The sequence below is a fragment of the Tribolium madens genome, unplaced genomic scaffold (assembly GCF_015345945.1).
Source record: "Tribolium madens isolate multiple individuals breed KSU strain unplaced genomic scaffold, Tmad_KSU_1.1 Scaffold_96;HRSCAF=242;Tcas5.2_LG5, whole genome shotgun sequence".
NCBI classification, from domain to species: Eukaryota; Metazoa; Arthropoda; class Insecta; order Coleoptera; family Tenebrionidae; genus Tribolium; species Tribolium madens.
Window position 1 is genome coordinate 1,428,773 of NW_025401068.1, and position 21,748 is coordinate 1,450,520.

The window sequence follows — 21,748 nt, forward strand, 5'->3', positions numbered from 1 at the left end:
AACCAAAGTAGAACAATTGGTCATCTGATGTTTTTGACATTTTGTCAATGACAAGTATTTTTCTTTTGCCGTAATTTATTTAATTTTCAATGAAAAATGGCAAATAACGTGTTCCCTACCTTGTTTATTTGATTACTATTTATAATACTATCTTTTCTTTTACTGGAGATGTGTTTCTAACACGTGTTGGACGTAACCTCATCATGGCTTCAGCAATCCCATTTGCAGGTAAAAAGTAAAAAATTTCATCATTTGAGACTGTAATGAGAAAAACATTTAGCTCGCAGTTCGGGTGGTATCACGTTGAACGTGGGTCCACCTGTGTTTAATGAATTGGGGCAATATGGACCTGTGCAGAGTAAGACATGTAAACTAATGCTATTCAGCCCAGATGGACAATATTTTGCCTTCGTGGACGGTTCTATGTGAATATGATATATATGAGACTTTCACATGTTATTTATTATTAATTTCTTTTAATTACAGCTTGAAAATTGTGCGTACAGATAACTGGAAAGAAGTTGCAACAATCCAAGATACAAAAGCTTGTTATTTGTCATTTTCTCCAAAAAGTACCTATCTGATGAGTTGGGAACAGTTTTATGTTACTAAAGATGATCCACAAGGAAAACCAAATTTAAATATTTACAAAAGCGAGAATGGTGAACTTGTCAAAAGTTTTATTCACAAGAAACAAGGCAATTGGTAAATATTTACAAACTAAAATTTGTTAGAGTAAAAGAGTAATTTGATAGGGAGCCTCAGTGGAGCGCTGATGAGAAGTTATTTAGCAGAATTGTAAACACTGATGTTGTGTTTTATGAAGATCTCAACTTTGAGAAAATTGTGGTCAGAATTAATTGTCATAAAATCGCAGCGTTCAGTTTGTCTCCAAATGTTGGAACATATTTTATTCTTTGTCACGTACCTGGAGCTTCAGGCCAGCCTTCATTTGGAAAGTAAGGATGCCTAAAGTTTTTAGAAAAAAAAGTAAGAGTTTCTTTTAAGGTTGTTTAAATATCCAAACTTTGACGCTATGCAATCAATCGCTAGTAAAAGTTTCTTCCAAGCTGATAAAGTCGAATTCTACTGGAATTCTAAAGGCAGCAATGCCCTCCTTTTAACAACGACAGAAGTGGATAAAACTGGCGGTTCTTACTACGGCAAACAAGGCCTTCATTTTGTGGGTTTGAACGGGCAAACAGCTATGGTGGCAATGAGTAAAGAAGGGCCGATTTATAGTGTGGCATGGTCACCAAAAAATCACGAATTTTGCGTCGTTTATGGATTTGTACCGGCGAAAGCCACAATTTTTAATTTGAAATGTGAACCAGTTTTCGAATTTGGCACTGGACCACGGAATTCACTTTACTATAATCCACAGGGGAATCTTGTACTTTTGGGGGGTTTTGGAAATTTAAGAGGACATGTTGAGGTGTGGGATGTGACGGAGAGGAAAATGATAGGTTTGTCAAATAAAAAAAATGTTTTGATGAAAATTCAATTTTTCTTAGGAAATTGTGAGGCGCCAGATTCGACACTTTTAGAGTGGTCTCCTGACGGCATCCACTTCTTAACGGCGACAACTGCCCCCAGACTTCGAATCGGAAATGGGTATAAAATATGGCATTATTCAGGAGCACTTTTACACGAAAAAAATTCAGGTCTCCAGGAAGAACTGTATGAAGTGTGTTGGAAGGTACAAAAAAACCTATGATTGAAAGGTAGTTTCATTTTGATTTTGTAGAAATTTCCCAAATACGCTTTCAAAGACCCTGTCATAACTTCGGAAAAAGTTGAAGGTATAGCCACGAGTCAGCCGGTGGCTTCGAAACAGGCTTATCGGCCCCCTTCTGCTCGCAACCGTCCAACAATACGTTTCAGTTTAGATGATGATGAAGAACAATCCCATAAACCAGGTAAAAAATTGGAAAATAAATGTTAAGCGGAACTAGAGAATTGTTTTAGGAGCAGACTCCCAATCAAAAGCGTCTCTTAAACAAAAGAAGAAACGCGAAGCGAAAAAAGCAAAGAAACTTGAAGCAGGAGAAGACAATAGAGAAGTTTCTGCTCCGGTTGTTAGTAGCGTCCAAATAAATTTGACCGGAGATCCGGAAAAGGATAAAAAACTTAAAAATATAAAAAAGAAATTGGATGCTATTGAGAAGTTGAAAGAACAGCAAGCTCAAGGAAAGCCTTTAGAAATCAATCAACTTTCGAAAATTAAGGGTGAGGCGGATTTGTTGAAGGAATTGGAACAACTTCAAGTGTAATTAAATGCTATTACATCATTTGATCCACTACTGTTTTCAAATAAAATGACTAAAAATGGATACGTAATTGTGTTTTATTTGAAATATTCGAATTACACAACAAAATAATTTAATTTAATATGTTTTATGTACAAAATTATATCTCACATTAATAACTATTTACGAATTTTGGCGTTGTAAAAAGACCGCCACTACTCACGTAACAGTGTCTCCTAGTCGTCAGCTATTGGTGCTGAATGATATAATACCTACCAGTATTAAAAACAGCACGATACAATCTATCTAAACATTCATAGAAATGCATGACCAGTCTTAGGGGGAATTATGTTACAATGAGAAGAAAGAATTTATCACAGAAAAATACGTTAACCCTCAAATCTTAATTATTTGTCATTTGACGTAGTCTTAAATTGCAACAACGATATGTTCAATATCGATAATGGTAAAAACATGTCGAAAATATATAAATTTTGTCTTAAAAGAATGATTTATAAAGCTGTGCGTTCGTCGTAGACTATAACAGCCTCGTTGTCGACTAGAGAATCTGTATCTTTATGAAGAAATTGACTTCTCGATTTGCTTAAAGCTATAATCGCGGCTTCGTCGTTGCGCATACGATTTTTTCGTTTCTTGCTAAAGTTCACCTGAGAATCATATTTTTATTACTTATTCTGTAAGGTTATTACAACATTCACCTTTGCATATAAGTCGTTTAAATCATCTTCAGTTGACAAAGGTCTCGGCTTCGAGCGAACCCAAGCAGGAAGGCTACGAGTTTTCAAAGTGGGTTCGTCGGAATTCGGCTCGTCTTTGCCGCAGACTTCGTCTAAAACTAAAAAGTTTTCATATTAAAATATGTCAGAAAATACGCTAAATATTAATTGATTTGTGTTAGATATTCCTGGAAATTCTATTTTAAACATATTCGGTTTTTAACATTTAATTGGGGGAATTTTACGTTCCTATTTGATAGGATTTCGCCGTAAAATAAAATGTGACAGATTTTACTGGATACGAGTACACATAAAACTTTAATAATGGTTTTAAAAAAATCTATTTCAGTGGAAATAGCAGATAGGTCACCGAAAATAGTTGTAGTCAAACCTGAAAAAAATCTAAAATCTGACAAAAAATACAGGGTGTTTATTGGTCGTTAGTTTTTAAAATAAATTGTTTTTTGATGAAAACACTACAAAAACAAATATTTACTGCTGCAAAGAAAAAACAACAAACTTTAAAGCTAACCATTTTTTAGCGTGTTGCATTTGTGATAAAAAAATTAAGAAGTTTGTTAAAACTTCAATAAAAACAATAACAAAATTAAATGGAGCACCCTATTTTTTGTTTTCGCATCTAAAAGATTATAAAGTTAATAACTAAAAAGATATTTAACTTTAAACTTAAAAAATAAACCATTGTTTAAGTAGTCAACTTTTGTTTGTCACTACAAACCAACCTAACCAAATTTATGGCATCCTATTCACGAATATCCCTAAATCCTAGGGGGTAATTTCTTGTTGACAAATCTATACACGCCCAGGTCTGTACTTCTAGCTTTCACCCTACTCTACACTACAAGTCGGCTTTTACAATCTCTGGATAAATCCCAACAGATAAGTAGGTAACCCGTGGTGGAATTTATTTATGGAAGTTATAAATATCTTCTTTTTGTAAATTCTAGGCATTTAAATGTTTATGTTTTTAGATAGACATTTCAAAAATCTACTAGATACACAAACAAAAAATAGGGTGTTCCATTTAAACCTCTTAAGTTATTTAATTTTTAACAAATTTCTAAATTTTTTATATTTACAAATGCAATAATACACTAAAAAACTGTTATTTATACCTTAGAAGTTTGTACTTTCTTCTTTAAAATTTCTGGCTGCCTTAGTTTCTTTGTATTATAAATTTTTAAAAAGAGTATGTTTTCGTCAAAAAAAAAACAAACTTATTTCAAAAACTAAGCAAAATCGACCAATGAAGGTTTAGCTTATAAACATTGTATTTAATAAATAGCTACATCCAAAAATGCCAAGAACCATATGGTGTTTAATTATTAAAAATAACACAAGTTTGCATTGTAACTTATTTTTGGGACATGCTGTATGGTTGAAAATAATTTTAGGTGATGCACTAGATTAGTATCTATCAATTTCCTATACAGGGTGTATCAGAATTAATTTTAACATGTAACACATCTCAATAAATAATACATTTTTTCTGTTTGTAATTTTTCAATAAAAGCTTTCAAATTTGATTTAAAATTTGGAAATGATAACATATCAAAACGTATACCCGCCTATGGGTATCAAAACGGAACTACTTTAAAAGAACAGCATTGTTGATTATTTATTAACATTGAACGGCTCGTTTACACAAAATTATGGGAGAAAACAATAAAAACAATTAATAAGAATTTTGAAAATGTTATAAAGAAAAGTTGTTTTACTTAGTGAGTTCTTCCACGTGTTAAAATTAACACACGTATTTCTGTACACATCTTTTCAAATTTTATCATTGAAAGGTCAATATTGGACTTTACCATCTCGCTGGGACATCCTGTATAATTATATAACTTCAAACTTACTGCTGCTCGAAGCGTATTGTACATTCTGGGGTGAAAATTCTGAAATTTCAGGCATCGGTGATTTTGGTACAATCTCCCCATTCGTGGTAATTGGAGGACCCAACTGCACTGGTTGACTCACAGGCCGTTGCCTCCTCGTTGTATTAGGCTGACCCTAAAATTTCAATTTCACACAACTATAAATCTACTCGTAAAAGCTGCTGTCATAGCATAATAGCATTCTCTTACATACAAAAAAATTACTGAGGATGTTACTAAATCTTTTTGTTATTGTTTTAATTTCGAACAAACGATTTTTTGGATTAAATATTTTGTCCAATTAGCTTAAACCCACCTGCGAGGAGGGTCCCGGATGGCTACTACTCCTCGGAACGGGGCAAATCCCCGGACACTGAGTACACTGTGGCCCCCCAATCATCCTATTGGTGTACCAAGGATTGGCCAGAACCGGCGCCACCAACCTATTACTATAGCCCCATCCGCAGCCCTTCTGTTCGGCGTAAACGGCAGCTTGACTTGGTGATACGATAGGAGGCACTTGGGTCCCACTCGAACTTCCGTCCACTTTGCGAAGACCTGCAACAAATTTCGAAAGGAAATTATAACGGATATGACACTCAACAGGGAATTTCGATTTTAATTTCCTATAACTTACAGTAATGTTTGTCCCGTCGAGGCATGATGCAACAGCGATACAGGAGAAAGGCGCACAAAAGGCAGACGACTAAAGCCGCCCCACAAAAAACTGCAGCCAAAACAGGAAGACGTTCAGCTGATATTCTCCAGCCTCTGGAAGAGGCGGTCGGCTCCGGCCACATGCTCGCCGTCAACGTGACCCACTGCTGCTGCAGCACGCGGCCGCGGGGGTCGCTCGCCACCATGTACCCTTCATCTCCTACAACAAAAGGGTTGGTTAATACGTATTAATAGCATTTAAATTACTCAAAGTAAGGCGTTTACTTTATTCATACATCATACAGGGTGTTCCGTCTAAACCCCACATTAAAAATATTGGGAGTTCGAATAATCATATTTGTTTGAAAATTGGTACATAGCCATAATGCATTAAGTCCTCCTAAACGAAAATATTTTCAAGATGGTGACACTTCCGGTTATACCGGAAGTCGGTCTCAACTTTCTTATTTTAAATGGAAAGGTATATTTTTTACTGCGTTTTTGGATTAATCGGGTTATTTTAAGGGAGTTTTCATCAGCTTTCCCTATACCTAAATTTAGCCGTTTTTGAAATATTTGGAGTTTTTCAAAAATTTTTGGATCTGTACCTTCCACTTTAAAAATCGGTAACTCTGCCATTTTTTAAGATTTTGAATTCGTTTTTTGGCGTTTGAAAGAGAAAGCTTAGATCATTTTTCCGGTGTTTTCAAATTTTGAAAAAAAATTAACAAACAATTAAATTTTAAGGTTACTTTTGTAGTAATTCAAATACCCATAACTCAATTTTTCCAAATGAACTACCCCAATTTTTATTTTACTACAGAATTTAATTCTGCATCGATCTGTATTAACATTCCCTATACCTAAATTTAATAATTTTTAAGTCATGGTGACTTTTTGTTAAGACTGCCGAAAATCTATCACTAGCCACATCCGTTTTCGTATAATTTGCTATGGAAATCAAAAATGTCAAAATTGTTTCTCAATAATCGTCGACAGTGACTTATTATTTGACAAATAGTGCCAAAATATGGAGACAAAGCTACTCAAACTTAGATTTAATTAATTTATTTTGTATTTATCGAAACTGTAACAAAGTTATGATATCGTTCATTAAACAAAAATAAATTTTTCTCACTTGTTAGCTTTAAATAATGATCGCATGGTAGAACCTATCAATAATAATTAAGTTTGCATAACTTTGATTCTCCATATTTTGGCACTATTTGTCAAATACTAATTTACTGATGACGTTTGTTTAGAGAAAATTTTGACATTTTTGATTTCCATAGCAAACTATGTGAAAACGGGCTAGTAATAAATTTTCTGTAGTTTTAAAAAAAGTCCATAACTTCAAAATTATCAAATTTAGGTATAGGGAATGTTAATACAGATCAATGCACAATTAAATTATCTTCTATTTAGTAAAATAAAAATTGGGGTATTACATTTGAAAAAATTGAGTAATGAGTATTTGAATTATTACAAAAGTAACCTTTAAATTTTGGGATATGTTTTTTTTTCAAAATTTGAAAACACCAGAAAAAGGATCTAAGCTTTCTCTTTCAAACGCCAAAAAAACGAATTCAAAATCTTAAAAAATGGCAGAGTTACCGATTTTTAAAGTGGAAGGTGCAGATCCAAAAATTTTTGGAAAATTCCAAATATTTCAAAAACGGCTAAATTTAGGTATAGGGAAAGCTGATGAAAACTCCCTTATGGCTATGTACCAATTTTCAAATAAATACGTTTATTCCAACTCCCAATACTTCTAATGTGGGGTTTAGACAGAACACCTGTATATTCAATAAGAGTTAATAATAATTAACACAACCAAAAATGCAAATCAAAATTTAAACTAATTTTATTTCATTTCGATTAAGTAGGGAAAGGTGGGGTACGTAATTATGCGCAATTTTCTATAAAAATAAGTTACATTTAAAATGATTGTTGATTTATACACGATGATTCAAAAGAGTTGGGAGTGATAAAGTGATAGGTAACATTAATAGAAGCTCAGACTAAATTTTATGGATTTTCTAGTTCGTGTGGTTTTAACAATATGAATATTTAAAGATAAACACAGATTAGCAATGCTGCAGTACATTTTGAACCAGCTTGTGCCTGCACTCAATAATTATTTAAAGTATCTATTTGTTACTATAGAAACTAACAAATTTTTGATGTGATGTTGCCAACTTTGCATCTTCAGAAAATTTCTACATTTGAGAGAGGTTTTAAATTAAGATTTTATTTATTTTTTAATATTCTAGATGCATGTTTTAACGTCTTTTACTAACAAAACACAAAATTACCTTCCTTAATTAATAAAAAAATAATGTTAAAGTTGCATTTTTGAAAAGCTATATGTATCTACCTAAGAAAAGGTAGTAGATAAAGACTATATTTGTTTGAATTTTATGGTGCAATAGAGGTAATTAACTTTTTGGGTCCTTAGCGATAAAGAAACCCCCAACCCCTCAATTGTAAAGTTTGTTTCCTTCGAGGTTGCTTCAAGGGTCAGCTGGTCGCTTTGGTAACAATAGCTTTACAACCACCCTCATTAATCATAGCTTGGTAAGTCAAAACCATAAAATTCAAACAAATTAGATGAACTTTATACGGTATGTGTAAAAATGTCAAGGCACACTTGTGACTAAACAGGGTGTTTCACATAATTTTACGAGGTGTGCGCCTGTAAGATGCAATCAATAATACATATTCCGATACGAACTCGATTACAAATTTTGAAAAATTGGATAATCTTCTCTAGTTTGTTCACCCTTTCAAAAATTACAACATTTTTAGTTAGCTGGTGATTAAGATAGATAAACTAAAATCATATTCATGCCGTCTTTTGATAGAACAAATGATAATTGTTTCTGAAAAACTGCAGTTTATGACTATTAATGAAACAGGAATTAGTTTGACAACTACTGTCATGGGTTTCCAAAAGTTAAATAATTAAATGTGTATTTTCTGTATCTAGTGTTTTGTGACTTTTGTATATTTGGGTGCGTACATTAGGCGCAAGCCTCGTAAAGTTGTGTGAAACACCCTGTACAGGTGCGCCAGAGCTCGCGCTCCAGAGAAAAAATAAGATTCTAGGAACATGGAAAAAATGTTAAAAAAATTCTATCTAGAAAAATTTCGAAGTTGAGAGTTTAAATTTTGCACTTTGACTCTGTTGGAAAAATAATTTTCTAAGTTTTTTTTTGCTACAGGCTATTAGAAGAGAAAACAAAGAAGATGTATCCTAAATTGTAACTCTGTATAATGTTATCTGTGGCTTTTATTGACATTTTTTTTGTCGTTGTTGTTTTGAACAAAATATTTGATTTAAGTTGAAAAACTCTCAGAGATCGATGCTAAAGGGAAGTTATATTTTCAATATTACGATTTTAAACAGTAAATTTTACTACAATTTCTTAAAAGATAAATAATATAAAATGTTGTAAAATATTTTATTCTTAAATAACAAATCATGAATACTTTCAAAAATGCCAATCAACTTGTTGTTTTAGAGTAAATCTGGGAATCATACTGAGAACATTGTCACTAATGTATTTTTTAACACTATTTTATGTTTTTATAATGATGTAATGATCTCCAGTAAATAAAAGCGAGAATTGCTCATGATCTCCAATTAAAAAATATCGCTTCCCCAAGCCAACATTTTTACTTATTGATCCCATCAAAAATTGATTTAATCGATTTAATCCACCGCCAGCATATTTCAACAGAAAACTGAAACAAATTTGAACACCATCAACAACACCCCTTAATTTACTGGCGTTTCCTTATACGAAATGAAAATAATATTTTAGGGTGGATTAAAAATCCGGAATAATGTTAAACGAGCTGATCTCAATGCAAATTAGATTAAACAGTTTTGGCAAAGAAATTGTTCTAAGCGGAAATTATGTTAGTTATGTTCCGGCTAAACCCCATATTAGAAGTATTGGGAGATCTGACAATGACAATAACATTTATTTATTTAGTCTTGCTCAATGTAAATATTTTCAAAATTTTTAGATTTCCTCTTCAAAAATCGATAACTCTGCCACTATTAATTATTTTGAAATCGTATTTCGGCATATGAAAGAGAAAGGTTTTAGATCTTTGCTTTAGTGTATTCACAATTAAAAAAATAATTAACAAATCACCAAAAGTTAAGTAAGGTTACGTTTGGGAAACTTTAAATACTCTTAACTCAATTTTTGTAAATGAAACGCCCCAATTTCTTGATTAAATTAATTAATTCTGCTATTCTGCATCAATCTATATCAACATTCGCGATACCTATGTTTAATGGTTTCCACAGAGTTCTAATAAAGCACATTTAACAGAATGGTACTATGAAAAAGTTTTAACAGTAATGGCTTTCATTCGTTTGAACTCATTTCGACCCCACGTTTGCCACAGTTTAATTAAATTGAAGTTATGCCAATTCAATAAACTTTATATCTCTACAAATTATATTACTGGAAATCACGCTGCTACTACTTTGAGGAACAACTAAAAAGTCCCCTAATTTCTGTATTATTAAATTTTTGCACACCTTTGAAACTAGTCGACGAGTCACGTCCATATGACAACCTACCACCGACGTGTTACATTTTTCACACTCCCTAGATAACAAGTTAGTTACGAAGTCGTAATATGAACACGTTTCTTACAGTTCCATCTTAAAATTTTAATTAAATTTTCATCAACTTTTTAATGGCAAGAAAAATTGAGTTGGTGGAGTAGTCTAGTGCATTAAAATTGTTGTAAAACCGGAATTTTTGTCTCTGATAACAGCAACTCGAACACGATTTCATCCCGTATATGTTGTCATAAAGTTTTTATTGGCACGACAAAATTGTTTTGTAGTTTGTTTTACGTAACCACAATAAATATAAGCCCGCAGCTCGCACAAATTTCCTATTAAACTATATCTGAGAGAGCATTTTGCGTTAATTTTTTACATCGGAGAGATAATTTTTCGATCTGGCAGTTGTATTCCAAAGGGAATCCATAAATCATGGTTAAAGTGCTTGTGCAATTCCGTTCCATAATTCAGGATTGCCATAACATCAATACACTTCAACATATTGGTAAAATTATCCCGATCGGAACAGTCTAGCGAAATTTATGACTTTTCCGAAAGGTATTTTGCAAAATGACGGAACAAATGTGTAACATACAACCTTTTCTCGGTTTTAGAATCAAACTGAGATATACGAGCCGAACTTGTGGCGTAGCTGCCTAAAAGAAAATCTCCACGCCCGAAAAAGTCATAAATCTGATAGTGTTTCGTTTAAAAATCCAAACCCCCAGAAATAGAATCTCTGAGGAACTATTGTTTATTAATTTTATTCGATTCAGGATTTGACAGGATAATGGAAATGATGCCGAGAACGTGTTATTAAAGATTTATCAATATAAGGTAAGGCGGAGAAAACTGGTCTATATTTTAAAAAATCTGCTCTAAAATTACGATCCTTATTTGAAAATTAAAATCAGAAATGTTTTAATAATGTTTTTCTTTTAAATTTTTATAATCATAACTGATAATTGACAGGACATAACCATAACCTCACTAAACTGTATTATATGGTCTATATATCGCAGTTTTAGGGTGGTACAGCACAAGGATGGTAGACGTAAAGGATTGCTCAGGCTCACGAATCTGTCAGCCGGCGTCACGTGGTCCATAGACATGCTGTGACGTCACAACTGACCTTTAATCGCGTCAAATACATGGGAGTTAATAGGAGCAAATACCAAATAATGCAAATAAAAGTGAATTATGACTTTAATTTGTTAAAATCGCTTTTGAATTTATAATGAAATTATTGTAGTTATAATTTGAGGTAATACAAAATAAAATTTTCTGTTTATTTGTGTCCAAAAATTGAGTAAATCTGTTTTCTAATCGGGGTAATCAGACGCAATAATTCCAATAATTCATTGTTCTGTATTTTAATGATATATAAGACATTCAAAATAGGAACAAATTTTTTTACTTTTTATATTGACGGGTATTTTTTACGTTTTAAAATGCTCAAACAAAAATGATTTAATAAATAAACTGCCATTGAAATTTTTTGGTCACAAAGTCGTGAAAATATCAATAATATTCCTAGGTATACATACAAAATAGAAACAGTTTTTTTTTGACAATTTTATATGCAATAAATTTTATTGACAAATAATAATAGAAAATCTAACAATGGATAATAGGTAAAAAAATATAAAACAAAATAAACCATTTTTATAATAATGTAATGACTTTAAAGAAGAAAGAAATGAGCAGGACTTTCAACACAATATAAATTTTATTTCTTCAAATAAAAACATTTGATAGCTGGACTAAACTTGAATTTTGAAACCAGCGTAGGTACAATCAAAATTCAGTGAAATGATATCCCAAAAATTAAACAAAGATTAAATTAATAATATTTGCTTTCTTTATTTGTCCACATGACTTAGAGATTATAAAAATAATACAATAGTAAAAAAATAATTTTATAATTCTAAAATTATTGAAAAATAAAGAAATCACATAAATTAAAAATGAATTAACAATTTTATAACAACCCACGTTTATAATTTTAATACAAACAATACAGAATTTCTGGGGGTTACAAGATCAAAAATATGCTTGGGAAATTATACTGAAACACATTGTATCTGGTGTAATGTTAGCGATGCAAGTTTATAAAATATGCATCTACTTATAATACATTCATTTCTGTTTTAGATCAGAATAGGCTATGGAAATTTGGCGACTGTAGCTGTATGACAATAAAATAGCTTACTCTAGCCTAAAACAAAAATGAATGCATTATAACAATTTGTTTCTTAGATCACGTTGATAATCATTGTTTGTGAAATGGAGCAAATTGAGCTACGAATCGAGTTGAACTTGTCAGCTCGTCTGCACCTGTTGACCCATTCCTTTCTCATCGTTGATGAGACCATATTGTTGCCGATAGAAAAACATAAAAAATGAGATTGTCACCCATTTGTTTTGGTTTTATTTGGCTGTTGTTACAACCATATACAGCATACCATCTACCAGGCATATAGTGACGATATATGCAGCACCTATTTAAATTTATTGTAATTACTTTAAATATACTAAAATTTGCATTATTTCGTACTACAATTTTCTTTTGTACGATCTTAATATGCTCTAATATCATTAAAACACCAAAAAACACGAAGCAGAGCTGATGTAAACAATGTGGGCCAGTTGTGACGTCACGCAATGTGGTGGGGATGATGAAATACGGTTAACATTGCAGCATAGGGCCTGAGCAATCCTCTATGTCTACCATCCTTGGGTACAGCACGGTTTTTCAAGAAATTTTGACATTGACAAATGAAACAGACTCTATAAGTAGTTTAGCACAATTTGCCATAGTAATAAGAAAAAAAAAAAAATAGAAAATCAAAGTTAATCAAATTTAGATTAAATAAATTTAATTTGTATTTACGAAAAGAATAACACAATTGTAAAAAAAAACTTGGCGTTTTTTCAGTGAAAAATAATTCCATGTCAAATTATGCGAAAACTGTGAATGAACTATGAATAGTACTTAACTAACTATCTATCAATAGTAGATATGAATTCGTCATCTATCGTAAAAAAATAAGATATAACTTGGAAATCATTAGACTTAGGTATAGGGAATGTTTGTTAATTATGTTAGCAATTACGAATGCACCAAAAGAAAAATCTATCCTTTCTCTTTCATATGCCCAAATAAGACTTACAAATAATTGACAATTGTAGAGTTATCGATTTTTGAAGAGAAAACTACAAATCCAAAAAACTCAAAAAAGTTTAAATATTTCGGAAACGGTTAAATTTAGGTATAGGGAAAGCTGATGAAAACTCAATCAAAATCACTTGAGTAATCTGAAATCGTAATAAAAAACAAAGCTTTCTATTTAAAATAACGAAGTTAATATCCGCTTCCGGTGTAATCGGAAGTGCTGCCATCTTGAAAATATTTTCAGTGAGCAGGACCTAACCGATTATGGCTATAAACAAAATTTTAGATAAATATCATAGTTGGAACTCCGAATACTTCTAATGTGGGGTTTAGCTGGAACTGCCTGTATATTTTACTGTGTGGGTGGATAGACCCCTAATAGTTTCTAATTATTATTCTTATTAAATGTTGATTTTGCTTTGATCATCCCAAGAGGCCATTAACTTGAAAAAAGAGGTTACAACTAATTCCAATTCCAAAAAAAAATTACGAAATTCCCGTAATTCCATAAATTCCACCAAAATTCCAACTTAATTTCCATAATTTCAAACTAATTCCTGGAATTCCAAATGAAATAGTTCTAAGAAATTCAACTTAATTTTGAAAAGAAATTATACATACAGGCTGCGCTAGAACTCGCGCCCCAGAGAAAAATTTTAAGTAAGGAACATGAAAAAAAATGTTTAAAAATTTTTGACATTTGACATTTTTTTATGTCTATTTAATGATACTGACCATCTTGCATATGTTTTTTTTATTATTTAGTAAAGATACAAAAATAATAAAAGCCACAAATAACATTGAACAGAGTTACAATTTAGGATACAGCTTCCTTGTTTCCTGTTCTAATATCCTGTAGCAAAAAAAACTTGGAAAATTATTTTTTCAACAGAAATAAATAGTCAAAGTGCAAAATTTAAACTCTCACAACTTCGAAATTTTTATGGATAAAATTTTTTTAACATTTTTTTCCATGTTCCTCTTACTTTATATGGCATTTTTCTCTGGGGCACGAGTTCTGGCGAACTCTGTATAAGTGTGCTTGAAGTTCAGCGCACGCGCAGTGCGCTCAAGTACAGCTGCGTCATTAATATAATACTCCAAGTAACCAAGTAAATACAGTGATTCCGAAAAGAATTCCAGTAATTCCAAAAACAATTCCAGAAAAATTCCAGCAATTCATATAATTCCAGTAATTCCAAAGATAATTTCAATAATTCCAAATACTCCCAAATAATTCCAAGGCAATTTCCGATTAAATTGCAAAAGTTTATAAAACTAATTCCAGAGTGAACGGCCCCTCAGATCATCCTTAACTATTTTCTTAATATTTACTGATTTATTGTCTTTTGTATTTTTTTTAGTCCCAGCGCCTGTATTTGACACACTTTTCTAATTGTGAGTGGGGTTTTAGAAGGAAAATTCATTTCTCCAGCTAGTCCATCTCCCTTGAATTTACCATAATATTGTCAAAACTTTTGCAGGATAATTGTGAGTGGGGTTTTATAAGGCTTCTAAGTACCCAAATCCATCTCTTCCACTGGTCCATCTCCTTCGGATTTACACTAATTTTGTCAAAACCTTGTCACGATTCACTGTTTATGTTATAATGATGTAGTGAATTATTACTACGAACCCCCGTCGCGGTTTTCGATGACAGCATTGCTGGACTGTTACCAAAAATTACGTTTATTTTCAACTAATTTCAACAGAGTTCACATTTGCATGTAAACCCAATTCTTGGTAATCGTTTCGCGTGCATTCGTACTCTTTATCACTCAGTTATCAGAGTGTGAAATTTTTCATTAAATTAGATAGTCCTCTTTTAGAACGAAATTGCACTGAATAAAAATCATAAAATCCACATTTCAAAATATCAGCAATTAATTTGTCGATATCTTCCTTTGTTGTTTCCCAATTAAATTTCATTTATCTACAAAAGTTGAGGCCAAAGACAGTCAGGTCAAAACAATGAAGATAAATGGCGTTTGATAAATGTTAGCAAACTATTCCCATTCTGCACGTTTCCGAAAGGAAGCAAACAATATTTTAAACTTGTAGGTCTTGACCTCTCATAATTGTATACTTTTCTCAAATCATTTAGATACAACACTAAAAGCATGTTGATTTTACGAAACATTTGCACGAACCAAATCGTGTAGGAAAACAGACACAGAAGTTTGTTTACCAAACTTTACTATTGCTACTACAATTTACCATTTACAAATATAATTTTGTAACAAAATAAAGAACACAATGCTGGGTTTTTGTTTTTTTATTTGTTACTTCTACGGTTTTAATTTGTGATTGTTGCTCCACTTACAGCGTCCTACCTCTTTATTGGACATAATAAATTACTTACAAAAGTTGAATGGTTAAAAATAGATGATTGCACATTACCCTGTTAAAAATACGATTTTCTACAAAGACCTGCAAGTGCTATTCATTTGTTACTCGTGTCCCTTATCCGCCAAACAAGGGCTTAACCAGATCTGAAGATTAATTAATCAAAGTGATATAGTTTTGTAGATTGTTATCTTTTAAAGTCACGTACCTATTTATCACGTTACGCGTAAAACATTTTGTTAAAATATCCTATTTACAATTAATTTTTTTAAACATCTTCATTATCAATCATAATACAGGGTGTTAAAAAAAGATTGTAAAATATTTAAAGAGGTAACAGTATAATAAACAAAAATAAAAATAAACGAAAAAATAAAAAAAAACAGTAAAATAAACAAAAAAAAAGTCTTAATAAACATGTGTCCGCAAAGTAACGGTTTCGGAGATTTCGAATGTGATTTTTTTTACCCCCTAAATTTATTTTGCAAAAATGTCTCATTTTTTTGTCATAGTCCTCTGTAAATAGCCTCGAGGAACTGCAAATACGCATAACTCAGCAATGACAACAAATCCAAGCCAATGAGGGGGTTTTAGAGTTCGAATATCATATCTTTCAGACGAAGATGTCGTGCCTGCGTGGAAATGGAGGTAGGGCTAGAAGCTTCTCTTTTGAACAGATTGAACAGATTGCAAATAAATGTTTTAAAAAAACGAATAATCTTCGATATCCCCAAAACCGTTACTTTGCGGGCCCATGTTTATTCAGACTTTTTTGTTTGTTTTGGTCCATACTATTACCTTTTGAAATATTTTACAATCTTTTTTTAACACCCTGTAGTAGAAAATATAATTGTTTAGTCATACAAATACAGTACAGTTTTCAAAATTACTATTAAAATATATTTTTAGTTTTTGATGAATCACAGTGAGTCCCCGGATAGCTGGAAATGACTCGTAAAAGACAAAAAAATCTCGTTTTAAATTTTAATTATTTGAGGTTCCCTCCTACTTAGTTAAAGATTAAGTTCTAACGTAATTTTAGTTTTGAAAAATCAAGTATGCCTTGGAAATTTTCAAAAAAGATATTTTTTTGAAAAGAAAAGCGCCTTTTGTGTGGCAAATACGACAAAAAATTATTAGAAAAAGTTGTTTAGAATCAACATTTAGGCCCCTATACCAAATTTCAAAATCATCGGCCAACTATGATTTGTCATTTTATTTCAAGATAAATGCATTTTATTAACAGATATGTCAAAAAGCTTTTAGTAGTAATAATCTAAATGTAATTTTTTTATTTGTAATAAAAGAACTGTTAAAAATAAAATTCTAGGATTTGATTTTTTGAAAATTTTCGTCATACTTTTTCAAGACTAAAATTATGTTAGAAATTAGTCTCTAATCAAACAGGGCTGAACGCCAAAAAATGAAAATTTAAATCGGAAATTTTTTTTATCGTTTACAAAAGTCGTTTCACCTATCCACAGACACACACTGTATACTGTATACTTATAGACTTTTCAAAAATGTTTGATTAATGCTTGGCAATCTTCACATAGAGATGTTTATGCATATCTATCCACACACACCATTAAATGCAAATAGATAAGTTAATGCCAACCTTGAACATGAATAATGTAGCACGATTCACTTAACTAAGTTAGATTTTTCCTTTACAAATTTCCAAGGAGAAACTGTTCTCCACAGTCGAGAAATAAATGCAATTTTCAAGAAATGTATGTATTTTTCTTTCATCTATTACCATTATGCTGGCTGAAAAAAACAACGAACACTGGACGTAGATAAAAAAGTGATTTTATTTCCATTTTCGTTATAATTTTTGTTTATATCAAAGCATTATTATCTGATTCACAATAAAATATCCATTTTATTTGCCATTTACCTCGTACGTAACGTTAAGAAATTACGTGATAACAAAAGGACACGTCAATTTATCCTTGACTACAAAATGTAGAAACACCATTAACACTCGCAGAAATATTAGCAAAACAAAATAAAACAAATTATAATAAGCCCTAAAGGACTAAACAATTTAGCAATTATTATTAGATCACAACCCCTCAAAGTTATAATCCGAATCCATAATACAGTTTTAGTTTGTTTTCCCGTCACGGTTTTGTTCACAACCAAAGATGTCCCTTGGGCCTAACTAAAACTCGAGTTACGGTAGTTGTTAACGAGTTTAACAATTTTATCTAAAAGCAAATTTCCTTGATTTGGCGTAATTTACAAAACATACTTGTATTATAATTCGCAAAAATGTTGTGAAATTTCAACATTTAAAGGTGTATAAAGTTACCTAAATGATGCTGTCAAAGTCTAACACACAACTCCACAGGATATTAAAACAAAAGACGTCACTGTCGGCTAATCCAGTCCATTAAACTATCATTTAGCTGTAATGGAACATCGATGTGCAAAATTTAAGGAAGGGTTAATTTGCAAGGTTTGAGGAAAAGTTGGACATAAAAAAAATTGACAGGCTTTAACCATCAAACTTTAAAAGCTTTATATAGGTCACAGTAAGTGTTCTTTCGTGGTTTAAATAATATTGAAGTATTAGAAATTTTCAACTTGTTGCACACGAAAAGTTTGTTTTCTCCGAAAAAAAGCAAAATGGTTCAGAATCTGAGAATGTAAGAATGAGAAAAAAAGTAAATGTTCAACCACTTTTACAAAAAAGTAGGAACTGAAGCAGACAAATAAATATGGGAAACCAAATTATTATTATTGATGTAAACTTTAAATCTGTTCAAAAATCATTTACAATTCTCTGAATCTGATTGCATTTTAAATAAACAGCTGCAACCTAATTTGCATAGAAGTTATAAACTGATAAAAATGAGATTGGTGTCGATAAAAGTAAATTATTTCTCGCAGTAAACTCTTCTATTTTACACAATAAAGTAAAATCAAATTTAAAAATTCAAAGCAATACGATATCATCTTATTTTGCAAGCAACCACCTTGGGGTTCCATTGTGCATAAATTTGGAATTTTATGTTTTAAACTTATCTGGGTGACATTGTGACACTTAAATACATGCTCTACTTTTGTATTCTTGCTTTTATAAAATACCTGAAATGAAAAATAAAGCTATATTGTATGTACAAAAAGAAAATTTAAGCCAATTTAAAAATTTGATAAAGTAATTTTTCAGGCGGTGTTCTGTGTCTGGTCCCACATTTAAATTCTTTTGAGTTAGAAATGGCATTGAAGTTATAAATAATCATTCACAACCTTAGGCCTGATAAGTAACTCACAAGTATAAAGTACAATGCATTTTTAGTGCATAATAACAATAATTCAATTCACTTTACCTTGATATTTATTCAAATCCACGTAAGGGGATGCCATAGGACCCTCGTCTGTGTCCATTATTACCACCAAAAAATGTTGTTAATTTTCATAATTAATTAATTACACTACTTTTAATTGCAGTTTCGAGTATGAGCGATTTCAAGTCGTTCTACCGCACTAACCACGACAAGGAATGGTTAGGAACTGGAGATTCACGTGAGCGGCGCCAAGAGAATATAGCAAGCAGTGTGTGGGGCGTCGAAGCCGTCGCGGCGACAATGTTGAATCACAAGTGACGTCATTTTCAACCCTTATCGCCTACGTAAAGTCATTTTTGCTCGGTCAAATTATATAACCCAGAGATGTTCCATTCAAATTATGTAATAATCGGATGAAAGGTTCTTCTTTCGCTTCGAAAATTAACAATAGGGGATCGCGGTACAACCCGGCGTATCATTTGAATACTGGTGTAACCTGTTTTGTAACATTTTATGCGTTTATAAAGTTACTTTCACAAAAGTGAAAATTGCTTTGATAAAAAAATGTCTAAAGAAAATTATTTTTACAAAATCAAAAATATCAAGTTTTAGGAAAAGAAATGAAAAATGTCAGAAATATATCATTAAAAAATAAATCAAGCTTTAGAGCCCATTGTAAAAATATAAAAATTAAAAAAAATAAACGATAATACATCATATTTGTCTCCTTATTCTTCCACAACAAGAATAACAGTTATTATCTTACAATTATTATACAGGATGCGCCAGAACTCGAGCCCCAGAGAAAAATGCCATATAAAGTAAGATACCAGGAACATGGAAAAAATGTTAAAAAAAATTATCTATAAAAATTTCGAAGTTATGAGGGTTTAAAGTTTGCACTTTGACTGTATTTATTTTTGTTGGAAAAATAATTTTCCAATTTTTTTTTGCTATAGGCTATTAAAACAGGTAACAAAGAAGCTATATCCTAAATTGTAACTCTGTTCAATGTTATTTGTGGCTTTTATTGGCAAAATTTTTTTCCCTTTACTAAATAATTGTAAAAAAACATATACAAGATCATCAGTATCATTAAATAGATATAAAAAAATGTCAAATGTCAAAAAAAAATGTCAAAATTTTTTGACAGATAGAATTTTTTAAACATTTTTTTTCATGTTCCTGGTATCTTATCTTACTTGAAAATTTTCTCTGGGGCGCAAATTCTGGCGCACCTGTATATTTTACTGCAATTTTTTTATTAAAAATCCTCGTAATTTAAAACTGTTGTCATCATCAATTTTCAACAATTTTCAATTCCTCTTATCAGAGTAAAAGTTCGGTTCCCTTGTTACTCCTTTTATTAAACTCCAATCACTTCCTTTTTCTTTTTATTGATTATTACCAACTGAGAACACAGTTTGAAAATTTTCATTTGCCTTCAACGTGATACGAAAGAAAATAAGAAAACTGTATTGAAAGAAAAATTACCACAAACTGTTTTAGTGTTTTACCAAGCAGCCAGAACTTTAGAATGTATTGCAAAAAACTTAAAAAAATTGCAAAGTGTGGTGATTAAAAAATGTTTTTTGTGACGTGCCATACTGAATAATTGTAGTCAATTTGTATCGTCAACATGTTGTTCATTTCGTTGTTCAAAAATAATACACAGGCTGCGCAAAAACTCGCGCCCCAGAGAAAAGGTAAAATACCAGGAGCATGGAAAAAATGTTAAAAAACTTCTAGCTATAAAAATTTCGAAATCATGAGAGTTTAAATTTTGCCCTTTGACTTTATTTATTTATATTGGAAAAATAAATTTCCAAGTTTTTTTGCTACAGGCTATTAGAAGCGGAAACAAGGAAGCTGTATCCTAAACTGTAACTCTGTTTAATGTTATTTGTTTAATGTTTTTTTGACAGATAAAATTTAAACATTTTTTCCATGTTTCTGATGTCTTACCTTACTTGAAATTTTTCTCTGGAACGCGAGTTCTGGCACATCCTGTACATAAAATATTGTTTAAAAAGCTTTTATTAATAAACTAATAAATGACTATAATAATCCCACAAGATTTATTATTCATCATTACAAAATGGTATTTAATGATAATAAAATTTTAACACATTTTACTGCAATTGAAAAATAGGTTTATAGTCTTTTTGTTAACTAAGATACTATAAAATATAGTTTCCATCAATTGAAATGGTCAGAGTAAAATGTATATTTTTAGCATTGAGCAAGTTTCAGTGCGTTTTATCAAAGATTGATTATTACCAAGTGAAAACTTCGAATTCATTGGCATTGAACGTGATGCGAAAGAAAATAAGAAAAATTCCTGAAAGAATAAAAATGATGACAAACGGTCTTACTAAATCAGCCAGTATTTTAGAACGTATTGATTAAAATTTTTATTTAATATGTATGAAAATATAATAGTATGTATTAGGAATAAAAGTTTATGTGGCGAAGATGAACGTTTATTCAGCTTAAATAATTCACCTGAGCCACATAAACTCACTTTTACTCCTAATAACATACACTATTTTATCCGCAAACATACCTACTCAGATCAAAGGTAAAGAGCAAAACTATAGTTAGCAAGTAAATGAAGAAAATAATCACAAATAATTACATGGAATCATAACAAACGTTACGCGTCAATATCGGAATTTAAGATTTTCGAAAGTGTTTATTAATATTAGTGCAGTTAGTAGTGCAAAATGTCGAATACTGATGATCTATAATGTACCTCCCCAGAGTAAAAGTAAAAACGCTTAAGCACAAAAATAGAAT

General features: G+C 31.2%; 2 protein-coding genes across 3 annotated transcripts in view; one reads left to right on the forward strand and one right to left on the reverse strand.

The window, feature by feature from the left end:
• LOC123012387 (eukaryotic translation initiation factor 2A) lies at nucleotides 1–2,335 on the forward strand. The gene is made up of 8 exons (XM_044410263.1): nucleotides 1–228; nucleotides 281–425; nucleotides 487–705; nucleotides 756–959; nucleotides 1,009–1,466; nucleotides 1,515–1,699; nucleotides 1,748–1,919; nucleotides 1,969–2,335. Exons 1-8 carry the CDS (start codon nucleotides 204–206, stop codon nucleotides 2,271–2,273), a joined length of 1,713 nt encoding a protein of 570 aa, XP_044266198.1. The 5' UTR covers nucleotides 1–203; the 3' UTR covers nucleotides 2,274–2,335.
• Nucleotides 2,330–21,748, reverse strand: part of LOC123012388 — a 27,295-nt gene continuing 7,876 nt past the window's right edge. The window contains exons 1-6 of one of the 2 annotated variants that reach the window (XM_044410264.1): nucleotides 18,992–19,174; nucleotides 5,519–5,758; nucleotides 5,198–5,439; nucleotides 4,864–5,017; nucleotides 2,969–3,105; nucleotides 2,330–2,917 (exon numbers count right to left, since the gene is read on the reverse strand). In XM_044410264.1, coding sequence (XP_044266199.1) covers nucleotides 2,762–2,917; nucleotides 2,969–3,105; nucleotides 4,864–5,017; nucleotides 5,198–5,439; nucleotides 5,519–5,758; nucleotides 18,992–19,049 — 987 coding nt within the window. In that variant the 5' untranslated portion in view covers nucleotides 19,050–19,174 and the 3' untranslated portion in view covers nucleotides 2,330–2,761. Of the gene's footprint in view, nucleotides 2,918–2,968; nucleotides 3,106–4,863; nucleotides 5,018–5,197; nucleotides 5,440–5,518; nucleotides 5,759–18,991; nucleotides 19,175–21,748 lie in introns of those variants that run through there. The other variant, XM_044410266.1, reaches the window with a different exon arrangement.